General features: G+C 39.3%; 1 protein-coding gene across 1 annotated transcript in view; it reads right to left on the bottom strand.

The window, feature by feature from the left end:
- The window catches only part of atg2a (autophagy related 2A), a 65,873-nt gene that overhangs the window by 48,882 nt on the left and 1,028 nt on the right, over positions 1–15,963 (bottom strand). The window contains exons 2-11 of the mRNA XM_062964786.1: positions 11,817–11,979; positions 9,995–10,147; positions 9,699–9,801; positions 8,554–8,719; positions 7,117–7,254; positions 6,268–6,364; positions 5,960–6,130; positions 2,073–2,215; positions 1,906–1,981; positions 125–380 (exon numbers count right to left, since the gene is read on the bottom strand). Of these exons, the coding sequence (XP_062820856.1) occupies positions 125–380; positions 1,906–1,981; positions 2,073–2,215; positions 5,960–6,130; positions 6,268–6,364; positions 7,117–7,254; positions 8,554–8,719; positions 9,699–9,801; positions 9,995–10,147; positions 11,817–11,979 (1,466 nt within the window). The remainder of the gene's footprint in view (positions 1–124; positions 381–1,905; positions 1,982–2,072; positions 2,216–5,959; positions 6,131–6,267; positions 6,365–7,116; positions 7,255–8,553; positions 8,720–9,698; positions 9,802–9,994; positions 10,148–11,816; positions 11,980–15,963) is intronic.

The raw sequence follows: 15,963 nt of genomic DNA, 5'->3' as shown, positions 1-15,963 counted from the left end.
CTGAGGAGGGAAAGAAGTAGGGTGTATTATCAGAGTCATTATTATCAGAGTCATTATTATTATTATTACATTCTCCCATTCCTACCACATATGCACCAAGGTTCCTGTGTCCTCGGCCCCTTACCTAACATTGCTGCGTGGGCAGGCCCCTTCAAAGCATTGGCGCAAAGGGTGGAAATCCCGGCCCCCGAAGGCCGAGTCCTTCAGGGCCCCCAACTGGGAGAAGAAGCGCTGGGCCAGGAGGTGGGGGCCTGGGCTGGGAGCCGCGGGTTTGGGGTCCTGGTGGAGCAGCGTCAGGGTCAGGCCCCCAATTGTCACCCGCAGGAGCAGCTCCGGGTGCTGGCTTTCCAAGGGCGGGGGCGGCGGGTGGCTGGCTTTACCTGAGACACGGGAAAGAGGCCACAAAGGAGACATTTCTGAACAGAAAAAGGAACATTTTCTTATATATATCAGGTATATACATAATAATAATAATAATAATAATAATAATAATAATAATAATAATAATAATAATAATAATAATACTGGGATCTGCACACATCATCAGAAAATACATCACACAGTCCTAGACACTTGGGAAGTGTTCGACTTGTGGTTTTGCGAAACGAAATCCAGCATATCTATCTTGTTTGCTGTGCCATACAACATCGTTGTGTTGATAATAATAATAATAATAATAATAATAATAATAATAATATCCCACAAGAAAACCGCACTACAAACTAGAGCTGACAGCTGGCAAAACAAAACATTGCATGGAAAGTTCCTTGACAAAATTGAAGGAAAAGGTGACAGAAAAAGTAGTTCAACAGGCAGTAATGCTACGTAGTAATTACTGTATTTACGAATTTAGCACCAAAATATCACGATGTATTGAAAACATTGACTACAAAAATGCGTTGGATAATCCAGAACGTTGGATAAGCGAATGCTGGATAAGTGAGACTCTACTGTAATACCAATAATAATAGAGAATAATAATAAATGTACCATATATACTCAAGTATAAGGTGACTCAAATATAAGACAACCAGGACCCTCACCCGAGTATAAGTCGAGGGGGGCTTTTTCAGTCTTTAAAAAAGGGCTGAAAAACTCGGCTTATATTCGAGTATATACGGTAATTTTTATTTATTATTGTAAATTCTGTTGTATCTATATATATAAAAGAGTGATGGCATCACGGCAACCCACAAAACAACAAAACTACAGGCCCCCTAACCTCGAAATTTGACAACACAACCCATCATCCACGCCTCTAGGTTGATACAACAAAAAAGAAAAGAAAAATAAAGTCCTAATTAGAGGGAGAACAATAATTGTTTTTATCCAATGGCTGCCAGTTTAGAGGGCTAATCTCTGCCCACTTGGTCTCCTAGCAACCAACTCAGCCAAGGGACAGCCAGGGTTCAGTTAGGGGACAGGCAGACTTAGGCCTCACTTAGGCCTCTTCCACAGATTATCTAATTTGCCCTGGATTATATGGCAGTGTAGACTCAAGGCCCTTCCACATCTATATAACCCATTTATAATCTTATATTATCTGCTTTGACCCACATGACCTTGGAGGAGTCTACGGACAACGCCGGCTCTTTGGCTTAGAAATGGAGGTGACCACCATTGGACTTAATGTCAGGAGAAAACCTTTACCCTTTACCTCAACTACCACCAATTCCTCAATACTTTATTTCCCATCCCACCATTGCCACAGCAACGCGTGGCCGGGCACAGCTAGTATTATATACAATATTATATATATACAAACACAGACATATACATATGTATATATGTGTGTGTGTGTATAATACTATATTATTAGCACAGCATGTTAATTATTGTTGTTGTTGTTGTTACAATGCCCACATGCCTAACACCTTTCAGAAGGTGGTGAAAATTGAGGCTTACTGTGCATTTTGCCGAGACGTGGAAGTGTGGCAGCAAAGGGAGAATGTCCAAAACGTCTGGGGCTGCTCAGGATGAACTGTGGGAGGGAGAAAGGAGAGAGTAGAGTTCAAGAGAGCACTTAATAAAAATGATTTCAAAACGAACAAATCAATGGATGGTGGTCTTACTCCTGGCGCAAAGGTTGGGGTGGGCAAATGGGTGGCGCTGACGTCACTGTGGGTGGAGGATTCGAGGTCGATGTCGGACAGTTCGCTGACGGAGCGCACGGAGGTCACGCTGCTGGTCATGGGCGCCATGGAGAAAAACATCTCTGGAAAGGCAGGGATAAGAATAGAGAAAAATAATAAATGTGCCATATATACTCAAGTATAAGCCGACCCAAATATAAGTCAACCAGGACCCTCACCCAAGTATAAGCAAAGGGGAGCTTTTTCAGTCCTAAAAAAGGGCTGAAAAACTCAGCTTATACTCGAGTATATATGGTACTAGCTGTGCCCGGCCACGCGTTGCTGTGGTGTTGTCTGGTGGTGTTGGTGAGAAATTATTGAGGTAGTGGTGGTATTGAATGTCTGTTGTATGGTTGTCTTTATGTTTAGTATGCATTTGGTTGTTTGTGTACTGTGAAAGTGGTGAGGGTAGAGGGGGTCTATGTCCCTGTGTAGTATTGTATAGTATTTATACGTTGTCCATGTGTTGTGAATGCTTGGATTGTGTCCTGTGCATAGTAGAAAGGGTTGGGCTGGATGGCCCTTAGGGGTCTCTCCAAACTCTTGTGCCTGTCCCCTGGGCTGAGTAGGTTACTAGGAGACTAAGTGGGCGGAACGTAGCCTTGTAACTGGCAGCAATTGGATAAAAACAAGTATTCCTCTCCCTCTAATTAGGACTTTATTTTTCTTTTCTTTTTGTTGTATCAACCTAGAGCCGTGGATGATGGGTTGTGTTGTCAAATTTCGAGCTTGGGGGGCCTGTCGTTTTGTTGTTTTGTCCGCTGCCCTGATGCCATCACTCTTTTATATATATAGATTACAGTAGAGTCTCACTTATCCAACATAAACGGGCCGGCAGAACGTTGGATAAGCGAATATGTTGGATAATAAGGAGAGATAAAGAAAAAGCCTATTAAACATCAAAACAGGTTATGATTTTACAAATTAAGCACCAAAACATCATGTTATACAACAAATTTGACAGAAAAAAAGTAGTTCATTACACATTCATGCTATATAGTAATTACTGTATTTATGAATTTAGCACCAAAATATCACGATATATTGAAAACATTGACTACAAAAATGTGTTGGATAATCCAGAACGTTGGATAAGTGAGTGTTGGATAAGTGAGACTCTACTGTATTATTATTTTATTATGACACAGCAAACAAGATAGATATGCTGGATTTCGTATCACAAAATCACAAGTCAAACACTTCCCAAGTGTCTAGGAATGTGTGATGTATTATTATTATTATTATTATTATTATTATTGTATGACACAGCAAACAAGATAGATATGCTGGATTTCGTATCACAAAATCACAAGTCGGACACTTCCCAAGTGTCTAGGAATGTGTGATGTATTTTCGGATGATGCGAGCAGATCCCAGCAGGGTGGCTTTTTTCAGTTATAATATTATTATTATTATAGAATCATAGAATCATAGAATAGTAGAGTTGGAAGAGACCTCATGGGCCATCCAGTCCAACCCCCCGCTAAGAAGCAGGAAATCGCATTCAAAGCACCCCCGACAGATGGCCATCCAGCCTCTGCTTAAAAGCCTCCAAAGAAGGAGCCTCTACCACGGCCCGGGGGAGAGAGTTCCACTGCCGAACAGCCCTTCTCACAGTGAGGAAGTTCTTCCTGATGTTCAGGCGGAATCTCCTTCCTTTCCTGTAGTTTGAAGCCCTTGTTCCCTTGTGTCCTAGTCTTCAGGGCAGCAGAAAACAAGCTCCCTCCCTCATCCCTATGACTTCCCCTCACATATTTGTACATGGCTATCATGTCTCCTCTCAGCCTTCTCTTCTGCAGGCTAAACATGCCCAGCTCTTTAAGCCGCTCCTCATAGGGCTTGTTCTTGTTGTTGTTATTATTATTATTATTATTATTATTATTATTATTTGAAACACAACAAGATGAGCAGACGCTCTGCTGGCTGTTGTATTGGATCACACGTCGGACACCTCCCAAGTGTCTATTATTAATATTGTTGTTGTTGTTATTATCATTATTATTACTATTATTTGAAACACAACAAGATGAGTCCACAGCAGATACTCTGCTGGCTGTTGTACTGGATTACATATCAGACACTTCCCAAGAGTTTAGGACTGTGTGATGTATTATTATTATTATTATTGTTATTATTATTATTGTTGTTGTTATTATTATTATTTGAAACACATCAAGATAAGTCCACTGCAGACACTCTGCTGGCTGTTGCATTGGATCACACGTCGGACACTTCCCAAGTGTCTAGGGCTATGTGATTTATTATTATTATTATTATTATTATTATTTTATTATTATGACACAGCAAACAAGATAGATATGCTGGATTTCATATCACAAAATCACAAGTCCAACACTTTCCAAGTGTCTAGGACTGTGTGATGTATTTTCGGATGATGCGTGCAGATCCCAGTAGGGTGGCCTTTTGCAGTTATTATTATTATTTGAAACACAACGAGTCCACAGCAGACACTCTACAGGCTGTTGTATTGGATCACACGTCGGACACTTCCCAAGTATATAATAATTATAATAATAATAATAATAATAATAATAATAATAATAAGTCCACAGCAGACATTCTGCTGGCTGTTGTATTGGATCACACATCGGACACTTCCCAAGTGTATTATTATTATTATTATTATTATTATTATTATTATTAGTCCACAGCAGACATTCTGCTGGCTGTTGTATTGGATCACACGTTGGACACTTCCCAAGTGTATTATTATTATTATTATGAGTTCACAGCAGACATTCTGCTGGCTTTAGTATTGGATCACACGTTGGACACTTCCCAAGTGTCTAGGACTGTGTGATGTATTTTCGGATGATGCGTGCAGATCCCAGTAGGGTGGCCTTTTGCAGTTATTATTATTATTTGAAACACAACGAGTCCACAGCAGACACTCTACAGGCTGTTGTATTGGATCACACGTCGGACACTTCCCAAGTATATAATAATTATAATAATAATAATAATAATAATAATAATAATAAGTCCACAGCAGACATTCTGCTGGCTGTTGTATTGGATCACACATCGGACACTTCCCAAGTGTATTATTATTATTATTATTATTATTATTATTATTATTATTAGTCCACAGCAGACATTCTGCTGGCTGTTGTATTGGATCACACGTTGGACACTTCCCAAGTGTATTATTATTATTATTATGAGTTCACAGCAGACATTCTGCTGGCTTTAGTATTGGATCACACGTTGGACACTTCCCAAGTGTCTAGGACTGTGTGATGTATTTTCGGATGATGCACGCAGATCCCAGTAGGGTGGCCTTTTGCAGTTATTATTATTATTATTTGAAACACAACATGAGTCCACAGCAGACATTCTGCTGGCTTTTGTATTGGATCACACGTTGGACACTTCCCAAGTGTATTATTATTATTATTATTATTATTATTATTATTATTATTATTATTAATTATTATTATGAGTCCACAGCAGACATTCTGCTGGCTGTTGTATTGGATCACACATCGCACACTTCCCAAGTGTATTATTATTATTATTATTATTATTATTATTGTTATTATTATGAGTCCACAGCAGACATTCTGCTGGCTGTTGTATTGGATCACACATCGCACACTTCCCAAGTGTATTATTATTATTATTATTATTATTATTATTATTATTATTATTGTTATTATTATGAGTCCACAGCAGACATTCTGCTGGCTGTTGTATTGGATCACACGTCAGACACTTCCCAAGTGTCTAGGACTGTGTGATGTATTATTATTATTGTTATTATTATTATTTATACCCCGCCATTACCCCCCATGGGGACTATTTACCTCCATTTTCAAGCCCAGCACAGGTCCCCATGCTCTCCAGGCGAGTGGCGGCCGTTGTTGTCATTGCGAAGCCCGAATGCAGCTGCTGGCTGAGGTCCTGCTCAATCAGCTTCAAGTCCTCGGAGTCGAGGGGCCGGTTCTTGCTCAGCTGTTCTTGCAGGAGGCTGGACTCTTATTTGGGGCAGAACGGAGTCAATACAGGGAAGGATGGAAGGGAAGGGAGGCGTGAGTCATCCACCCAAACATCCCATTTTCCATGGAAAAAGAAAACAAGAAAAAGTACCATTGTTAGGACCCACAGAGCTCACCGGAGAGGTTCAGGGAACCCAGAAGATCCAGCAAATACAAGATCTGCTGAGGGGCCAGCAAAAGGTGCAGCGATCCCATCTTGCCGTCCAATTCCAGCTGAGGAGAGACACAAAGAACAGAACAGAATTGAGGTAGAATTGATGCAAAGTAACTGCTTTATATCTTTTAGAGATTTTTCCTGGCAAGTTTTTGTTTGGAAGCATGCCCGGCGCCCACCAAACAAAACACCAGAACTTGCAGGACCGGTAAATGTATATACCAGTTGTACATGGAAATAATGGTAATAATATATTAAAATTTTGTATTATTTATATTTATGTAGTAACAAGAAATTCTTGACAGGATTCAGTTTGTCTGGTTTGATTATGTTGGTTTGTGATGACAACTACTGTACAGTATAGAATAAATGTTCATTTTTTTGTTCGACAATAAATGTGAATTCTTCTTCATGGAAAAATAAGACATCCCCTGAAAATAAGACCTAGTGCATCTTTGGGAGCAAAAACTAATATAAGACACTGTCTTATTTTCGGGGAAACACGGTATGTTAACAAGACCCCTACAGGCAAGAGACCCTTCAATATTCAAGAAAAATTTGGAACCATTCCAAAGTTTTTTTTCTCATGTGGGCAGTGAAGACAATATATATCCTTCCAGGTTTCAGTGAGTTTTATTTGTGTATCAATTGTGCAATATTTTGCTTGTTTCTACAGTTTCATGGAGCTGGAGCTGACAGAGGGAGCTCATCTACGCTCTCCCCAGGTTAGCAACCTAACCTTCAAGTCATCAGTCTTGCCACCACTGGTGGGGGGGGGGGGCTAAGAAGTGGATTATTCACAGTGAATGACCTTGGGTCCAGGAAAGGCCTCGTTCTGCTTGAGCCGGATCCTCATCTCTGTGTATCCAGAGCAGCTGCCGATCTGAAGCAAAGAGCTGGGAACAGCCTCCTCCTCTTCTCCTTGGGAGCCGGAAGACTCCGCTGCCTCCTGGATAAAAGGAAAGAGAGATACAAGATCGGTGAAATGAGGTGCCAATAATAATAATCATCATCATCATCTTACAAAACAAAATGGAACAGATGGAAATAACAACTGAAATGATCAGCAAACGAGCGCAAAAAGTCAAAAACTGGACCTCGCCTGGTAGTGATCAACTTCATGGATTTTGGCTCAAACATCTGATTAGTTTACATGGAAAAATGGCCCAACAATTCAATGAGATGCTGCAGAAAGGAAGTATTAGTGAATGGCTAACAACTGGAAGAACATACCTGATACAAAAGGATCCAGCAAAAGGAGCAGCACCAGGAAACTACAGGCCAATAACATGTCTGCCCACTATGTTTAAACTACTGACTGGCACCATGGATGACAAAATTCAAGACTATCTTGAAGGAAAAAACATCTTGCCAGATGAACAGAAAGGGAAGAAACGGAAAAGCAAAGGCACAAAAGACCAGTTATTGATTGACAAAATGATTCTGGAGAACTGTAAGAGCCGAAAAGCGAATCTTCACATGACATGGATTGACTACAAAAAGGCCTTTGACTCACTCCCACACAGCTGGATCATCAAGTGCCTGGACGCCATCGGGATTAGTAAAAACGTTGGCACCTTTATTGAAAACATGATGGAACACTGGAAAACTGAACTGTTTGTTGGAAATGAAAGCTATGGACTTGTCAACATCAGGAGAGGAATTTTCCTGGGAGACTCATTGTCCCCTCTGCTTTTCATTATTGCCATGATCCCTCTTGTCAACAAGCTTTGCAACTCCTTCCCCACTAAATTCTGCCGCTTGCGTCCTCACCCCTTCCCGCAGCTGCGCATCGTCACCAAAATGCTGCGTTGAGGGTGCAAGTGGCAGTGTTTTGTAGGGAAGGAGTTGCCAAGCTCATTCATCGCTATGATAAGTGCCTAGATTTCAATGGGGACTATGTTGAGAAGTGGTATTTGGGTGTGGCTTTCAACTGCATATGGTAAATGTTTCCCCCTATACTTTGTTCGTTTTTAATTCCAAAACCTAATTGACTTTCTGGATAACCCTCGTAATAACACATCTTACAAAAGTTAAAATAACTTCAAACATAGGCAGTAATCCCAATCCGTGGTCAAGAACCATAGGCCATGGGCCATTTTAAGGGAATGGAAATCTGAAAATGCACATTCTTCGGTGACTACGGATGGGAACGACTAAAGATAATAAAGTGCATGGAATGGCCAAGGCCTAGGTAAAGCTTAGCAGGGAAGGCAGGCGTCTATCCAACCCCTGTGGTCATTGGTACCTTTGGGGCTGGAGAAGGTGTGCGGGCGGCTTCTTCCGTAAACTCCTCGTAGTAGAAAAGGATGCCGCTCAGTTGCAGGATCTTGTGGACAAACGGAGGAGGCTGGTGGATGTCAACAGACAGCGTTTGCCCGGGATCTTTCACGGCTTCGTCACAATAGTCCAACCTGGGATAAAGAGCGAAAGCTTTAGAATATGGCAAGAGTTGGACACAACTGGACTTAATGTCAAGGGAAAACCTTTACCATTACATATATAAAATGTCTGTTTGTATACTTCTTTTGTTTCTCTTGAATATGTTTATTTAGAATTAAAAATTGTTTTAAAGCCTTACTGTGAGGACTTTATAACCACTAAGGTTTTTTCAGGCAGGGGGGGAATCTTTTTATCCCACCCGCTGCCCCAAATTTGTACGGAACTAATAACAACTGCCACCAATTTGGAAAGATGCAACCACCAAAGACTCAGGGAGGAGACCTTTTACTTTAAAGGGTAGCGTAACTTGGTTTAGAATATATGCGACAGAGGCTTAGATGTTGGAAGAACAATAACAAGTTTATTCAGGCACAGAGCTTAGTGGTTACAATGTTGTTTCTCACTTAGAGGTATTCTTATTAACAGTTACAATACTAGAATGAGATGAATCAAACTCTCTAAAGTGTCACTTCTTTTACTTAAAGTAGTTAAACCTATTCCTCTACTCCTTTCTAACTGTTACTTCAATGGATCTCTGTGAGTCCAGCTGGGATTGGTTCCCAAAGTCTGAAACTTGGACTATCCAGTGACTTCAAACCACAGTCACCCCTGTGATACACTATCACAGATTCTCTGTGCCTTTCCAGGACACAGACTACATTAAATAAGTCACCAAACTTATTTAAAACTGACTCAAAATGAACAATTGAGTCTCCTTGATTCCATCAACATAGAATCAATCTTCCCTGTGCCTCATCAGAGCACAGACTGACTCTCTTTTTTAAACTCTGCACTTCTTTAGCTAAACGGCAGTTGGCTCCGCCTACTTCTCCATGGCAACCAGCCTCTGAGTGCTGAGATGCAATAACTGTAATACTTACCCTTTTAAAACATAATCACACAATTAAACATAACGTCTGTAAACCAAAATTCGTACTTCATTACACTTACCTTTTGATGTGCACCTCTAAGGCGATCCTGCTCTCCGCCCCAGCGGGCACGTGCTCAACACGTATCACTGTGTCCAAAAAGGTCACTTCGATCCTCCGCAGAACTAGAAGGGAAAAAAATACATACAGGAAGTCCTGCCTGAATATCAAGCAAAAAGTGCTCAGTCAGGAAACAGCTTCCTAAGATCTACAGAGACACTTGCAGGAACATCTCAGCAAGCAAGAGTCCAAAAGTGGCAGTCAAAACCCGGAACCTGTTGCTTCGAAGGGGTTGTTCAACACACAAAACCCACTCACCAGTTTCAATGGTTTGGGCAAACATCTCCAGCCCCTCCAGTGGCTGAGGGGTGTCGGAGGGCTCTTCCGCTTGGTCCTTCAGGCACTCCTGCGCCAGTTGCATACTGGTGGTCATGCATGATGCCCAGCTCTGTGACTCTGAGCCGGGGGCAGCTGTGGAGACAGAAAGGATAGGGGAGAGAAGCAGCTCAGACGCACAGGCCTGGAAAGCAAGACACAGATGAGATAACATACAACAAGTATAAGCCTAGTTTTTTAGCCCTTTTTTTAAGACTAAAAAAGCCCCCCTCAGCTTATACTCGGGTGAGGGTCCTGGTTGGCTTAGATTTGGGTCAGCTTATACTCGAGAATATATGGTACATTTATTATTTTTCTCGATTATTACATTTATTATTTTTCTCTATTATTGTTGCTGCTATTACATTTATTTTACTCTATTTTTATTATTAATAATAATACATTTATTATTTCACTCTGGAGGAGCCCTGGTGGCGCAGTGTGTTAAAGCGTTGAGCTGCTGAACTTGCAGACCGAAAGGTCCCAGGTTCAAATCCCGGGAGCGGAATGAGTGTCCGCTGTTAGGCCCAGCTTCTGCCAACCTAGCAGTTCGAAAACATGCCGATGTGAGTAGATCAATAGGTATCGCTCTGATGGGAAGGTAACGCCACTCCATGCAGTCATGCCGGTCACATGACCTTGGAAGTGTCTACGGACAACGCCGGCTCTTCGGCTTAGAAATGGAGATGAGCACCAACCCACAGAGTCAGACATAACTGGACTTAATGTCAGGGGAAACCTTTACCTTTACCTATTATTATTGGTATTATTACATTTATTATTTTTCTCTATTATTGTTGCTACTATTACATTTATTTTACTCTATTTTATTATTATTATTAATACATTTATTATTTCACTCTGATCTTATTATTATTGTTGTTGCATTTATTATTTTACTCTATTTATTATTACATGTATTATTTTCCTGTATTTATCATTATTATTATTATTACATGTATTATTTTACTCTATTATTATTAAAAGGATACATAAGCACCTTTACATTGAAGAAGATGAGAATAATGATTCGATCAGAGTTGGACCGTCTTATCTTAAATTTGGGCTTGATGTAAATATTCAAAAACATTTAACCTACCGATGCCTCAATTAATGTAATTTTATTAGTATCCGTTTTTATTTCTGAAATTTACCACCCTCGGCTTATACTGGAGTCAATATTTTCCCAGTTTTTTTGTGGTAAAATTAGGTGCCTTGGCTTATATTTGGGCCGGCTTGTACTCGAGTATATACGGTATATATATAGCGTAATAGTCAACAAATCCTTGAGGTCCCTTTCAACTCTATCATTTATTTATTTATTATGTTTATATAATAATAATAAAACTTTATTTATACCCCGCCACCATCTCCCCAAGGGAATTTGGGGCAGCTTACATGCGGCAGAGCCCGGACAGCATAATCAGATAAAAACAACATACATACAATTCACAGTATAACAAGAAAAAAACAAAATACAATGTAAAACAAAGGTATTATAATAGTTGATAATATCCTGCCCTTCTCAACCCGAAGGGGACTCAGTACAGCTTACAAATTATATGTACATACAATATATTATATTATTAGCATAGTACAATATTAACATTATACCTTACTATATTGTACTATACCATCATACTGTAATATTATTAGTAATATTACATGTAATATATAATTAATGTTATTATATTGTATTATATATAATTGATATTATCTATGATTGTATCTATGACCCTCTGTTCGCCAACTTCCAAAATCTCACCGCTCCGGTACTTGGGACGGCAGGTAATCTGGAGGCCGCTCACTTCCACGGTGCAGTTCTCGGTGACTAAGGCAGACCAAGGGATGGTGACCGCGATGCTGTCGATGAAGCCGTCGACGATCTCCAGCGGGGCTCCGACAGACTCCAGGAACTCATTGACGGACTGGGGAAGAAAAAGGGGGAATGAATCCTTATGGGACACTTTAATGGCATTTAGACAGACCCCATAAGTCACATTGAGGAAGAAGTGTCAGGGTCTGTGCTGAAGACAAAGATGAGTCAGCAGCCGGATTGGAGCAGCGGCTTACAAATCTATATATATAAAAGAGTGATGGCATCACGGCGACCCACAAAACAACAAAACTACAGGCCCCCCAACCTCGACAACACAACCCATCATCCACGCCTCTAGGTTGATACAACAAAAAGAAAAGAAAAATAAAGTCCTACTTAGAGGGAGAGGAATAATTGCTTTTATCCAATTGTTGCCAGTTAGAAGGCTAAGCTCCTCCAACTTGGTCTCCTAGCAACCCAATAAAAAATAATAAAAAACACTAAAAAAAATTGATACAATAAAATACTATAATAACAGAAAATAACTAAAAATAATACAAGAAAATAATCAAATATAATAAATAAAAAAGATAAGTTACAATAAAATTAATTAAAAAATACAAATACAAAATACAAAAATATAACTTAAAATAAAATTAATTAAAAAAAAGCAAATAACGTCAAATAAAAATTCCACAACAATTTTTAACCAATACCACCACCACTTTGCCACAGCAACGCGTGGCCGGGCACAGCTAGTTATATAAATAATAATAATAATAATAATAATAATAATAATGTACATACAATATATTATTAGCATAGCACAATATTAGCATATACCATCATACTGTAATGTTATTATTAATATTACATGTAAAATATAATACAGTAGAGTCTCACTTATCCAAGCTAAATGGGCCGGCAGAACCTTGGATAAGCGAATATCTTGGATAATAAGGAGGGATTCAGGGAAAGACTATTAAACATCAAATTAGGTTATGATTTTACAAATTAAGCACCAAAACAACAAATTTGACAGAAAAAGTACAGTAGAGTCTCACTTATCCAACATTCGCTTATCCAAGCCTCTGGATTATCCAAGCCATTTTTGTAGTCAATGTTTTCAATATATCGTGATATTTTGGTGCTAAATTCATAAATACAGTAATTACAACATTACATTACTGCGTATTGAACTACTTTTTCTGTGAAATTTGTGGTATAACATGATGTTTTGGTGCTTAATTTGTAAAATCATAACCTAATTTGATGTTTAATAGGCTTTTCCTTAATCCCTCCTTATTATCTAACATATTCGCTTATCCAACGTTCTGCCAGCCCGTTTATGTTGGATAAGTGAGACTCTACTGTAGTTCAATACGCAGTAATGTTATATTGTAATTACTGTATTTACGAATTTAGCGCCAAAATATCATGATATATTGAAAACATTGACTCAAAAATGCCTTGGATAATCCAGAACCCTGGATAAGCGAGTCTTGGATAAGTGAGACTCTACTGTATATAATTAATATTACTATATTGTATTATTATTAGTATTAGATTAGATTACCCAGTTCAAAGCAGATATTGCCTTTATCTCAGGCCCGCCTTGTGGGAACAAGGGAGAGGGCCTTTTCTGCTGTGGCCCCCCGTTTATGGAACTCACTGCCCATTGAGATCAGGCAAGCCCCCACTCTTTTAGCCTTTAGGAAAGATTTAAAAACATGGCTCTTCCGGTGTGCTTTCGGAGAGTAACTGTATATACCTCCTTTGTTTCTCCCCCAACATCTATTCTGTAGACCCTGTTCCCCATGGTTTTATTCTTATCTCTTCTTACCCCGAGTTTTTAACTTTGTGTCCATGCGGCCCGCCCTTGTTATGTTATGCTACGTTTTGCTTTGATTTTGTTCTGTTCTGTGTAGTGTTATTCTTGTATTGTTTAATTGTATTTTGATATGTTGTTTTTATATTTTGTTTATTGTATTGTCTTGGGCATGGCCCCATGTGAGCCGCCCCGAGTCCCCGTTGGGGAGATGGTGGCGGGGTATAAATAAAGTTTTATTATTATTATTATTATTATTATTATATTGTGGGTTATACGGCTGTGTGGAAGGGCCCCAAGAGTTAAGCATCCTTGGAGTTGACCTGAAGGTTGCTGGTTTGAATCTGTGAGACGGGGTGAGCTCCCGTCTGTCAGCTCTAGCTTGCAAGGACATGAAAGAAGCCTCCCAGCAGGATGGGCAACATCTCTGTGGACGACCAACTCTCTCACACCAGAAGCAACACAGTATTTCTCAAGTCGCTTCTGACACGATAAAAAAACTGGATTATATAAATCTTCACTGCCAGATAATGTGGGATCAGATCCAGGAATATAAGGCAGTTTAGAAGGGACCTTGCTGACATCCTTTTCCTTCCAGCTTTTATATCTGGAATGGAAAGGTCAAAAGGTAGCTGTCTGAGTTGAGTGGCAACTTGAGGACAAGGTTGCCCAATAACAGCCAGCGAGGACTAGAATAAACAGGAAACAGCCTGCCAAAAAGTTAAGATGACAACAACTCATTCCTGGAAAGGCCCATCCCATGGCAAAGAAATCCATCACGTTCAGTTCTGCCAGAATCCTGAGTAGAGAAAGGTTTAATGTCCTCCCCAACAAAGTAAACACTCTATTTCCTCCACTTCGAGTCCCAGATCCGGGAAAGGGAAGTATGGATAGAGGACAGAAAGGAGAGGAGGAGGGAGAGAGGAAAAAAGGAAAGAAGGAATGAAAGACAAAAACAGGAAGGAATGAGGAAGGGAGGCTTATCCTCTTTGTGAGAACTTGTAAACACAATCATACATTTCCATATTTATATTTATATCTTTATTTCTTCCCTTTTCATTATTTTTTCTGTTCCCACTTTTGGTCTAAAACCATTTAGCTGTTTGTGGTTCCTTTATTTTATCACTTTTTAACTTATTTATTATGCAATGCTTTTGACACAAAATAAATAAATTCTGTTCCTTAACATTCCTTACTATCCTGGTGCGAACGTCTTTACATTGATATTTATCTAAATTGATGATATCTATATACATATTGCATCTCTATGTCTTCCTTTTCTTTCATTTATTATGATCTTGATAGGAACTTTTATTATCTTGATAGGAACTTTTATTATCTTGATAGGAACTTTTATACACTTATACATACCTATTTACTTCTTACTTCTTTTTATATCTAAATTCCTTTTCTATTACTCCTATTTCATTTTTAAATTATCTATGTGAACATGAATGCAGTCATTTCCTTTTATATTTCCATTTCTTCCTCTCACTTCATTTTTATGTAAACATTTATAGATTGACATATAAACACATATAGATAATGTGTTGTCGAAGGCTTTCATGGCCGGGATCACAGGGTTGTTGTATGTCTTTCGGGCTGTGTGGCCATGTTCCAGAAGTATTCTCTCCTGATGTTTCGCCCACATCTATGGCAGGCATCCTCAGAGGTTGATAATTATACATATTTATTTTATACATATAGATAATTATATGATTTCTTTTATCTTTCCTTATCTTTATGTGAACTATGATACCTTTTATTATTATTTTTACTGTTTCTATCCTCTTTTTGGGTTGCTCTGAGTTCTCCCGGCTGTATGGCCATGTTCCAGAAGCACTCTCTCCTGACGTTTCACCCACATATATAGCAGGCATCCTCAGAGGTTGTGAGATCTGTTGAAAACTAGGCAAGTGGGATTTATATATCTGTGGAAAGTCCAGAGTGGGAGAAAGAACTAGTGTCTGTTGGAGTCAAGTGTGAATGTTGCAATTGGCCAGCTTAATTAATTAATATTAATATTAATAATAATAATAATAAAACTTTATTTATACTCTGCCACCATCTCCCGGCGGGGACTCGGGGCGGCTCACATTGTTACAAAAGTAACAACACAAATACATTAGCACAATACACACAGGTTAAAACACAATAAGGTAATAAAACAGAAGTTAATACAACAGTAATAATATCAAACAACCACCAATACAATTTATTTGTTTGTTTGTTTGTTTGCTACATTTATATGCCACCCTTCTCACC

Source organism: Anolis carolinensis, unplaced genomic scaffold (genome assembly GCF_035594765.1).
Source record: "Anolis carolinensis isolate JA03-04 unplaced genomic scaffold, rAnoCar3.1.pri scaffold_14, whole genome shotgun sequence".
Lineage (NCBI taxonomy): Eukaryota > Metazoa > Chordata > Lepidosauria > Squamata > Dactyloidae > Anolis > Anolis carolinensis.
This window is presented reverse-complemented; position numbering and strand designations above follow the sequence as displayed.